The 12,658-nt window shown below is 35.1% G+C and overlaps 1 protein-coding gene across 1 annotated transcript; it reads right to left on the bottom strand.

The window, feature by feature from the left end:
- Positions 1–2,984: 2,984 nt before the first annotated feature.
- On the bottom strand, positions 2,985–3,920 carry LOC107158960 (olfactory receptor 4S2-like). The gene has a single exon (XM_015505482.1). It carries the CDS (start codon positions 3,918–3,920, stop codon positions 2,985–2,987), a length of 936 nt encoding a protein of 311 aa, XP_015360968.1.
- Between the last annotated feature and the right edge of the window lie 8,738 nt (positions 3,921–12,658).

Genomic DNA, 12,658 nt, shown 5'->3' on the forward strand with positions numbered 1-12,658 from the left:
CATCTCCTGTGAGTTTTACCTGCTGGAACTCTATGCAGTTCCCACAGTAAGCATTTGCAGAAATTTTCTTGTCCTTCTATTAGAAAGATCAGATAAAGGAACCAGTTTGAAATACTGAAGTGCATTCTGTCTTAAAAGGTGTGCCTTTAGGAAAACACTAGCTAACAGTCTAACTTGCTGGGATGTTGTCAGAGCCAACTGGCCTAGAGTTGAAAAAATCCAACTCCAGTCCCCTCAGCCATCCTGTCCAACCTCAGAAGGGGGGACTATGAAGCACTTGTGAATCACAGTCCAGCGAACAGGCTCACTGCTACACTGAGAACTACCATGAGACTATAGTACGCTTCTCCTACTGACAACTCAACCCACAGGGCTAAAGAGCTATTTATATGCCTACAGTGAAATATTTACACAATATAATAAAAAGTAAAAACAAAGAAAAACAAAGAACACAGTTTAAAAGACAATGTAGACAGTAGAACTAGAAGTAGATTGGCAGGGCTGTTAGTATTTTCAGACCAGGAATTAAACAAATATGATTGATATGCCAAGAACTTCTAGCCATTTAAACCTCTTAGAACAAATACACAAGACTAGGTGGCTCAAATATTTATTCCTCACAGTTCTGGAGACTAGGAAGTTCATTATTAAGGTGCCAGTTGGTTTGGTTCCCTGGAAGGGCCACTTGCTGGTTTTCAGATGTCCATCTTCTTCCCATGTCCTCTATGGCAGAAAGCAGAGAGGGAGGGGATAAAGGCCCCTTGTCTCTTGTTGTCAGGGCACTAATTCCACACATGAGGACTCTGCCTTCACTATTGAATTACCTCCTTCAGCTTCCATCTCCTAATGGCATTTCATCTGGGGTTAGGATTCAACAAGTGAGTTGTGAATTCATGACATTCAGTCCCTACCAAGGCTCTCATGGATAAGTACAGAGACTGCAAGAACAGATGGGAAATGAAAGCAGGAATTGGCAGGCCCCACATCTAGGTCCATGATTTTTTTTTCTTGAATCCAGGACCCACTGAGATGGGCCTCTTGATTATGTGCAGGGTGGATGGACTTCAGCCTATGTCCACAGGGGCCAGTCTAATCTCCAGGGGCTTCTAAGTACTGGATTAGACCTCATTCTTCCACCAATAAGATGAACCAATCAATAGCCTCTGTGCCTAGGACCTGGCCTGGAGACTGAATCTCCGGATGAGCTTGTGAGTCTGTGATGACTGTTTTGGAGCCTGGGTTTATAGGGGTGATACTGGAATTTCAGTTCATGGGAAATATCCTGGCCTTGGGGTCTGCTGGAGTAAACTTGGACCACTAAGGTTAGCCTGTATATTGAGTATGGGGATGCTGATCAGGAAGCTAGTGCCCTTCGGGGAAAAGCCGGAACCTGGCTGAACAAGAATGGTTCAGAGCCCCGACATTGGGGGAGCTAGTCTAGCAATGGGGACTACTAGGAAAAGACTGGCCCCTTAATTTGTGTTGGTGTGACTGAAGGGGCTGGCCTTGAGTGTGAGGCCATGGTGACTAGTATGCTTCTGATTAGACAAGGAGCCTGTATCCAAAGCACCAGTCTATGTCTGAGGTCAGGGAGGCTATCCTGGAACAGAAATGGGCCCAGAACCTGGGATAGTAGGATCCTATCTGGCATGAGGGAGGGCTTGGAAGTTCAGTCTAGCCAGATGCTGGAGTGGGCCTAAATCCTGGTGCTGAGGGACAAGCTTGGATCTGGGGCTACAGAATCTAGCCTGGCATCGTGCAGACTTGGAAGTTCAGTCCACGGTTGCCAGCTTGGAGCTTATATCTGAAGGGTCTACTTGGAGACTGAGTTTGTGGGTACCAGCCTGAACTAGGGTTCTGGGACCATTCTAGTGCTTGGGGCCAAGATTAGTCATTTGGTGGGATTGGTCTAGAGCAGAAGGCTACTAGAGTTAGGCTACTGGAGAGTCAGGCCCAACGATCTTCCAGGCAGGCCTAGAGTCTGGGCCTCTGGTACCATGGTGAGCAAGAAGCTGAGTCCACAGGTACTGGGACTAGAATCTGGTGCTCTAAGAATCTGCACAGCACTAGATTTCACTGAGGCAGGCCCTGCTTAGCGGTCTAGGGCAAAGTGCACTGCTCCCTTTCTTCTTCTTTCCTGACAGGGAGAGTCTCTCTCTTCATGACTGGGGATGTGAAAAAGGGTGAAACCCATAAAGTAAAACTGTTCTTCCTGCCTTTTTCAGTTCATCTTTTCTAATGTCTGTGTTACACATTCAGGTGCTATAAACACTCACTTGGTTACTTTAACTCTTATGAAAGGATATTTGTACATTGACAGTTGTTCAAATTGATATTTCTATGGGAGGAGGAGCAACAGAAGTTTGTATTCCATCAATTTGATGATGACATTACCTCAATTTGAAACTTCCGATTAATAAAAATTTCACCTACAGGTTATTAAGGATAGCTTACAATAACTTCCATCATTTACAATGTGAGTAGGAAAACTACATTGTGTCACACTATTTTCAAACCTTAATTTGTTACAGATCTAAAATATACAACAGATACATTTTTGTTCACATTTCTTCATTTTTTAATTGCAATGGAAACTTCAGAAAAGAAGTTCTTCATTCTCTGTATCTGTAATAGATATCTCAGTTGAGATACCCATTTCCTAAGACAGGGCACAACAGCTGAATCATGCAGTGTTTCTAATTTGCTTCAAGATCAGTAACATAATGTTTCTTTTGTCTTGGGTTATGAAGGACAAAATAACTTTTAGAATATCAGAGCTGGGAAGGACCTAGGGATCACCTGGTTCACTTCACTTGTGTATAGTCTCAGAAAAGTAAAGCAACAGAAAGAAAGTGGCCAGGGGTCTTCTCTCTTCAAGGCTTGCAACTGTGGGTGACACACAACATCCCTTTGCACCTCATGTTTCCTGACATTGATTCAGTGAAGAGAGCAAGATCAGGCAAGTGGCTCCAAAACCAGAGGCTTCAATTCTTTTTAAACGATTTTTTGGGGCCCCACAATTTCCTCATGGCATTCTTCATGTCTGTGTTTCTCAGTGTGTAGATGAGAGGGTTGAACAAGGGGGCAATCATGGTGTAAAACAGAGCAAACACTTTGTCATCACTGACAGAATCGGCCATAGGGACATAGGTGAAGATGAGGGGCAAGAAGAACATGAACACAACGGTGATGTGGGAGCCACAGGTGGAGAGGGCTTTGCGGCGGCCCTCAGATGAGCGAGTCCTCAAAGTGCACAGGATGATGATGTAAGAAATTACCAAGGCAACAAAGGTCAAAATGGACAACACCCCTGTGGTGGTGACAATTATAATTTTCAAGAGCCTCGTGTCCATGCAGGCCAACTTCAACAAGGGGAAGACGTCACAGAAATAGTGGTCTATCTGATTGGGGCCACAGAAAGGAAGTTGAATAATAATTAATACCTGAATCAATGAATGGGCAAAGGCTCCAATAACGGAAGCCATCACAAGAATAGAGCACACCCGTCTGCTCATGATGACCATATAGTGAAGAGGTCTACAGATGGCTACGTAGCGATCATAGGCCATGGCCACCAAGATAAAGATCTCAGTGGCTCCAAAGAAGTGGGCATAAAACATCTGGGACATGCAGCCACTGAAGGAGATGGTCTTCCACTGAACCAATAAGTCTATGATCAATTTGGGGGCCACTGTGGAAGTAAAGCAGACATCCATGAAAGACAGGTAGCTGAGGAAAAAATACATGGGTTGCTCACCAAGGTGGCTTCCCCTGATGGTGAGAAGAACAGCCAGGTTTCCTGAAAGAATTGCAAGATAGCAAAGTGAAAATATCACGGAGCAGGTAGCCTTTGCATACTCATTATTAAATAGTCCCAGGAGAATAAATTCAGTAATGTTTTTATATTCCACTGTTTCCATGGGTTTGATTATTTAAAGGGAGAGGTTAATATACCTGAAACACTAGACCAGTGGAAATCATTGATTTATATTCAAAACCATGTGTTTGTTTAGTAAATGCATATATTGATTGTTTATTATGAATCATCCAGAATAATCGGCACTAAGGGGTAGAGAGATGAATAATATACATAGAAAACTTACAAATAGAATGCAGTTCATTAAGGCAGACACACTGTCACAATAATAGCACAGAAAATAAATTGTGATTGCAATTAATTTCAAACTCTCACACTTACCATGAACATCAGGGTGAATACTTTAAACACACAACACAGTTTTCCAGTTTAATTTTAAGGTAACATTTCAGTATTACAGTTTAATAGTAGCTTTGAAATCTCCAGGGAGTTTTAAAAGTCAAGAGTTGTCTATTCTTCAAAGGCAGAATGGATATTCAGTTCTTTTATACTGATAAATTTAAAAGTTGATCATGTCTTGTGACACTATTCTTCAGTTAACTCATTATGTCAAATATTAACCTTCTGGATAACAATCTCATAAAGTGCCTTTAAGAATTAAAATGAAAAAAACAACAACAATATATTTTTCTTTTCTTTTTCTTTTTTTTTCTTTTCTTTTCTTTTTTTTTTTTTTAAGTGGGAGAGGAAGAGAAACAAGCCAATATTCAGAGAAGAGGGTTAATCTCTTGCATGGGCTTCCAAAATTGCTATTGCTTCCTAGACTTTACCTTATTTCCAAGTTCATTTTACAGTCTCATCCAGGACTTCTCAAGTTCTCACCATGTTTATCCTGTTGTCAGATTTTCTAGCTTTTTTTTTTTTTTTTTTTTTTTTTTTTTTGCAATAGCTCACTTGCAGAGAAACTTACATTCAGAGATTTTTCTTCATTTCATATTTTTCAGTACCTTGGATCTCTGAATTCAATCACATTTTTTTAATTCATCAGGCTCACTATATGTTCATTGTCAAATCCTGTAATGTGCCAGTAAAAAAAAGAAAGAAAGAAAGAAATATTTATATGATGCAAATTATCACACTACATCTCTTATTTCCTTTCTGCAACCTGGAGTAACCTTGACAAGCGTTACATTTTATGGACATGTGATTCAAAGCCCATTTATGAACCTTAACAGGTTCTGGTTTAATGTTTTTCTTTTTTTTTTTTTTTTTGGGGGGGGGGNTTCAGAAATTTGAAATTAAGCAAAAATCTCTGGAGAAATGTACCTTTCAGGAAATTTTTAAAAGAAGACCAAACCCTTTTAGGATGTTCCTTGCCCTACATTCTGGTATATATGTCTAGAGTGAGCTTTAGCTTGGTATAAAGGTACATACTAACTGCAAGGGCACTGTTGGAGCTAAATTTGAGTCAGGTTGATTATTTCATTCCTAGTCTGGGGTTTTGAGTAGTAGCTTTGGAGAATACTAATATAAGCACTACCTCATTGGTGTATTGACTTGGACAGAATTTATTCACTATCCTGAAAGGGGGGAGATGGACTTTGGGTTCTGCTTTTGTTCCCTGGCAAGTTGCTAAGAAAAACTGAAGTGGTTCTTTATTCATAAAGGGGGATCATCCAAAACTGTTAGGTAGGAAAGTGTGTGTGTTGCTTAAAAAAAAAAAAAGACAAATATTAGAAAAAAACATTGAATTTGTTTTAACATCCATAAAGGCCCATATTTCAGCTTTCTTCTGGTGGCCAACCCATATGCTTCCTTGGATATTATAGTCAAGCAAGACTAAGAACTCCATTTTAAATGCTTGCTCTTTAAACAATTTTATTTTGAGGAAGAGAGGGGAAAGAGGAAAAATGTGACAGTGAGGGAGAAATCTTTTTTTCAAAGATATTTCCATTTAGTATCTTAGCATCTTGGATGATTACCGTGCATTACCATTGGTGGTGGGAACTTTAGAGGAAACATGAAAACTCTTGGATTGGTCAAATCTAGATGTTTTGTCCTGAACCAATATTTATGCTTATTTCATCCCTGGCATGTTTGTTCTTGTTCCAAATTGGATGTGTAAACACTGGAGGGAAACAAATTGCTAATATGCATCACCCACCTGCTGAGTATGTGACAAGTACAGTAGTGGAATTTTACGGTTTTCTGTTAAGTGCCCCTCCAATGTGGATATCTACTACTCTGAACTTGGAAACTTCACTAAGGTCTGGAGAAAATTGTGTTTATATTATCGATTATGTTAGGGCCTATTTCAATATCCTTATTATTATTTTTTGTTTTAGAGAGAAGTTTTTTTAATATTCATTTTTTTTTTTTTTTTTTTGGTGGGGTGGCACTCTTTAGAAGTGTTGCAAAAGTGCAATTGCAATGGATCTGAATTTTTTGAGTAAAAGCTTGAAAATTGTTAAACCTATACCATCCCTGAAAATGGAAAGTTTTCCTTGAACATGGAATTTTATTGGAAATATAAAAAGATGAAAACCAGTAAATATATTTGTGGTTTATGGTGGTGAAAGAATGTAGTAAAAAAAGTTAGTTTGTCCCAAATTAACTGATACAGTCAATAATTAAAGCCAGAATTGTGACAAAAGTTTTTAGTAAAATTTGAAAAGTATATTTCCAAAATGCAGCACGAGTCAATATTCAGCATAGATTAAGACATCTTTTCGAAAATTGAAGTATATGAAAAATGTATGACAAGTAAAGAAATGTTATTAAATACAGATGACAGAACTCAAACACAGGCAATAAACACTTAAATACATTAGATTTAATCTATGTTTAAAGTAACATTTCAAAATACTGGATTGCTCTGTAACTAATATTTAACAAGAAAATTTGTAATAAAATATATAGTACTCCTAAATATAATATATGACAGAATTCCATATGAAGAAATTATTTTAAAAAGTAACAAAATGGTCTTGAAATTTTACTTCATTATACATTATATTCCCTATTTGAGATCACAGTAGTCTTTACAACAAAAAATCTATCTTTAATACCACTTTAAAAGAGCCAGAGTCTAGCCTGTTTTGGAGCCATTCAAACATGAAGTAAGGTGGGAGGCAGGGATCTTTACAAATAACATAATACCACATTAAATCTGAGACATGAATCAAACAAAGGCTAAGAGAGCTCTTAACTTTCTGTTTATGGAAAAAGTGCCAGAACACTTCTATGTTTTACAGTGTCACCTTAAACAGGTCAGGCTCTCTGTATTATCTTCCAAAAATGCATTTGAATTCCAATTCCAGTGTGAAGAGTAATGCAAAATTTGATGTATAACTTTTTATAAAAGGTTATTTTATCTAGCTGTAAAACGTCAAATGACAGGAATAAATGCCAACCAAATTTGCCATTTTTATACAAATCTGAAACTTTTGCAACACATAATTTTAGTTTAGAGAACACCAACTTGGCAAAGTCCTCTCCTAAACTTTACTTTTAACTAAGTTTAAATTTTAAAGTATAATTTAGAATCCAGAGTGTACTATAACAATAATCACAGGTCTTCTTGAGTTAACAAAATTCAAAATATAGCCTTAAATATTTTATACATTTATAAAACAGTGTTATTTATCAGAAATTGACTTAGTCAAAGCAAACAGATGTAAGACAGGTCTTCAATTGACAATGTGGCCCTTCTTCATAAGATGCAATGTATAAGAGACAGCACTTATTGGTTATCTCACCAGTGAAATTGCATCAACTTTTTAAAATAAACTTTTACATAACACATAGAAAAGGCTTAGACAGGTATCGTTCTCAGATGCATACATATTCCTAGTCCCATAATTTAGCAGGTCAACTGTATTGTTTTAACCTAAGTAACAGTTTAACCAGTTACAAAGTAATCATTTCAGACTTTGAAATAGGTACAAACCCTAATTCCTTTAAAACTTACTTTCCCCCAACTAATAAAACCTAACAAATGCAATAAAATTATCTTGATAAGAGCAGATCAATATTTTGATCTCATAGACTTATAAATCTTCCTAAGTTCCTACAATGATAAACTCAATCTGCTTCTTCACTGATAAGTTTATTAGTTACTGTCTTCATGGTTTCCAGAAACTGACTGAAATACTAATTTATTTTCTGCTAATTGTTTATAAAAAAATTAATGTTTTGCTGCTTTGTTTGTTGTCTTAGCATGATCCCTGTGCTATATATATATGGTTTTTCTAATCACCTGACATCTGCCACTGTGGTTCTACTAACTTCTCTAATGCCGAATGACCTTAACTGTGCAGAGAACAAGCACTTTGGGTTACTTTCCCCAACTTCTCCCTCTTTCAGCAGGAAGCAGTTTGGAGATGTCATCACCCATTATTCCATAAAAATGGAATGCAGAAATTGACAGTGGGGTAAAGTAACAGCAGTCTACTTTATGCTTTGAATGTAGCCCTTGCTGCTCTGCCAATGCAACTTATATTTAAAATGATCATGGTTCTTTATCTTCCTCTTTATGTGCCCTTCCCTATCCTTGCCCCCTCCTTAATCTCAGGGGCAAAAAGGATTACCCTTTTTCTCCATTGTAGGCACATATCTGTCCTCCAATACACAGCCACCATAGGAAGGAAATAATCCAGACTTTAGAGATGGTACCAGAATATCTCAAAAATTACTATCTTCCAAATTAACAAGTAAATTATAACTCCAGGCAGAAAACACAGTGGCATATAATCTTTGAATTGCCTCTTTAAAAGCCCTGTTTCTGCTGATGGGCAGAATCACAGCCTTTGGGAGAGGAGTCTCCTGTGTTTCTCTTTTGCCAGCAAAGCAATAAACCTTCTTTTTTATTTTTTCAAAAAAAGTGACAAAATGTTAATAAATATTTATAACTCCTTCATATCTAGAATATGAATCTAAGTCACTCACTTTTGGTAAAACAGCAAAATTTGAATGATGATCTACAGAAAGGAAATTATAATGGCATAATGACATATATAAAACTTCTTCCATTCATTAGAATCAGGAAAATGAAAATTAAATGACATTGAGATAATAGTCTCACTCATCAGCCTTGTAAAAATAAAATCTAAAAGCCTATTTATAAAAATGTGACAATGGTTTAGAGAATAAGCATTTAACCTAGTGAAACCGCCTCATAAAGAATTCACAAGAATATTCACTGAAGCCTTGATCACTCTTAAAAAAGGGAATTGATCTAAATATCTTCTAATAATAGAATGGGGAAAATAAACTATGATATATTTATCATGGAATAACAGGTAGAAACTTAATAAATGTCGTAAGTGGGTCTACACAGCACATACAACTGGGATAAAACATTAAGAGATATTATTGAGCAGAAAGCAAATAAGATACACATATGTGGAAAAGATTATGATAACAATTTTGTTTTATGAAATCACAAAAAATACTAAGGAGTTTCAATGAGCATCTGTGTGCTTATAAATAAATAGGAAAAAGTACAGAAGGAAACAGGTACATCTGAGGAATTAAGGGAGTGATGTCCCAAAGGGATTATAATCAAAATAAGGTATTTTAATTTCTTTATTAACAAACATTAAATTAATATATTGTTTCAATGTTACTTTTACTGGAATTCAGTAAACCCTTACATAACTTGTTGCTAACTAGTTACCACATAGTTTCCTCAATTATGTAAATGAACATAGATATAGATCAACTATATATGAATTTGATTTTATTATAAGCAAGAGTAAACTCTTGATATACTTTTAAATTCCTCATAGGATTTTAATAATTCCATGGTTGTTCTCTAAAACTTAATAGCTGACATTGAGGAGTCAATTTATAAATTTTTCTTATTTGACTTTTTTTTTGGTCAAACTAAAACTAGCTGTTATCATAGTTTTAATTGCTGAATTCCCAGGGTGTATTAGACATTCTGCAGCATGATATGTGTGCATTGAGGAGAAACATCGTCATATTTAAACCATCGCCAGTGAAATGTTTCATTCTTCTACAAAGGAATGAAAAAGGAAAAAATAACCTATAATGTTTACAGTTGTCTTGATTTCTTTGGTCTACAGAAATTGTCCTCTTAGGAAAGAAGATTTACCTCTAACTCCTAAAACATAATTGGAAGCTTTATCCATGAGGGAGGGAGAGAGGTTATCATTGTGGGTGAGTGTGCTGCTTGATTTAGACTAAGTTGATTCCAATATATGGTCTACCTCTTAGTCATTGAATAATTAAGCAGTTTGCATCACTCTTTGAGCGTAGGTTCTATCATTTGTAAGAGACTGATAATATTATCTAACACACAGGATGCTTGTGAATAAAATCAAATAAAATTGTTCACATAAAATAGGTAAAAAATGTGAACTTAAAACACAATGTAATAACTAAAATCATCTCCTTTATTTTTAATTTTAAAAGTATTAATGTTCTCTAAATTCTTAAGACTGAGTAAACTTAGTATATAAATTATTTTCATTAGATTTGGTACACTGACAAGTATAGATTTGATAGAAGTTTAAACTTACTTTTATAACTACTCTAGTGAATTTTAATTACCAGGATAGTGGATATCTAATAGGATTTCTAATTTTACAGATGGATGAACTAAAATCAAGCTAACCCATTTATTTGAGAAGACTTCTAATATTTGAGAAGACTTCTAATATCTTTAGGTAATCTCTCTTCAATTTGGCTACTGAAATTTTCTTCTATAACAACACCACATTAAACTTCAATTCCAAAACTTTATGGAATCTATGATATACTAAGACCAAGAACAGACACCCTCCTTTCATATCTCATACCCATTATTTAATTCAGGAAAAGCCTCTCCCTCACAACTCTTTTGGAATCTATTTCTTCTTGAGAAAATAAGGAAGCAGTGGCTGGGGATGTGGCTCAGTGACAGAGCACTCACCTAGTATGTGCAAACCCAGGGTTCCATCTGCAGCCCCACAAAATAAATACAGAAAGAAAGTCAAATAATTTATCAATTGATCAAATCAATAGTTTCCATAATGTTCTTGTTTATATTCTACTTATTGCTCATTTTATTTAATTATTTGATAACACTTTTAAATGTTTATGAGTTTTAACTGCTATCTGAAACAAAAACATTCAATAGTTTAACTTCTTTTGCAACCTCTGAGAGTCCCAAATTTGAAACTAGGACATTGGTACACTCTTCTCATTGTCAAACTTCTGTTAGAACAGATTCCTTAAAATTTTCTGATAATCTATTAAAATGAAAAATGGTGACTTAAGCTAGAATAATCCACAAGTTACAAAAAAAAAATAGTTACCTACCAATCAGCTGTATTTTTAGAATATTTACCCATGGAAAAAAATGTTCTCGTAAAACAGGAAAATAGGCATACTTGATGCTATGATTATTCGAAATGATAACTTTTACATAGACTCAGGCATGCAAGAAAAACAAAGCAGAGGAAGATGTAAAATGAGATGAAAATAATAAAAACTTACATTGCCTTTATTAAATTCCAATTAGTCTTTGAAGCAATATTTTTATTCTTGAATTCATAACATCAAATGAAAAAAGTCTAAATTCTAATCCAAAATAAGAAGCAGATATCTTAAGTATAAACACAGTGAAAAAGTCCTCATGTTTTATAGATATCATATTTAAAATAAAAATGTATCTTTAAAAAAATCACTCTGTGTACTCAGAATGAGAATGAGAATTACATCACAATGCTGCAAGAGAAACATCAAATGCATATGGGACTTTTGCTTTTGCTTCCTTCCTTACAATAATGAGCATCCAAGACCAGTTCCCTAAATGCAGGAGTCTAGAGGCTCCTGAAGAAGCTGCACATAGAGTTGGGAGATGTATTTAAAGGCACTGGAGGGACCTGGGTACAAACCCAATAGAAATCCCTATGGTAATTCTTGGGCAAATCTAGCAACAAGAAACTCTCATAACTTTTACTGTTGTTTGGGTTTTCTAATGTGATTTTTAAATTGTTTTAAACATATAATTTTAAATATTTAGAATATGTTTTATGGTTAGTGATCAGATTTTTTTTAAAAAAAGTAGTCTTTTCTGTTTATGCAGGAAATAAATTTTTATGTATTAATTATAAGCATTAATAATCTTCCTCTTCTGCTATCAAGGCTCATCATATATTAATAGTGAAGGGATTTCTCTTTTTCTTAACACAATTAAGGTCAAACTGAAATCCCCCCCCATTCCATACCTATTATATTTCTTTTTCTAAAACCTTATTCAATAACTCAGGTAATTTCATTGCACTCCTAAAGATGAGCATCTCCAGATCACTTGATTATTCTTTCATAGTTAAGTTTTGTGTATTCTTTTAATCATACTGCTCTTCTTTTCTCTAATGACTATAAATCAAATGACATTAGGATCTACTCCTTCTTGACTTTCATCTATTTATTTTAAACATTCTTTAAAATGTGCTAGAAATTGTCAAAAGCACTATAAAATAATTTTTATTTTAACAGATATATTTTAATTTCATGCATGATATAGTATTGTTAATATTTCCATGGAAGCACAAAGAGATAATTTGGCAAGTTGACACAGGTAAGATGCTATAACACTACAGTAACTGTGAATGGTCACACTTTATAAAGGTTAGACACATAAGAAGTATTTGTGAGTTCACAGTATAAAATATGATAATGAAATAATGAGCTACGATTTCAAAGTCAGGTGTAAATTTTGAATTATATAGGTAGGATTTAAATAAAATTAAGACTTTCAAATATAATTTGTTGGTATTTAAGATATAAGTTACATATTTCCCACCAAATCATGTAGTCCATTTGTAGTAG

Source organism: Marmota marmota, unplaced genomic scaffold (assembly GCF_001458135.2).
Source record: "Marmota marmota marmota unplaced genomic scaffold, marMar, whole genome shotgun sequence".
NCBI classification, from domain to species: domain Eukaryota; kingdom Metazoa; phylum Chordata; class Mammalia; order Rodentia; family Sciuridae; genus Marmota; species Marmota marmota.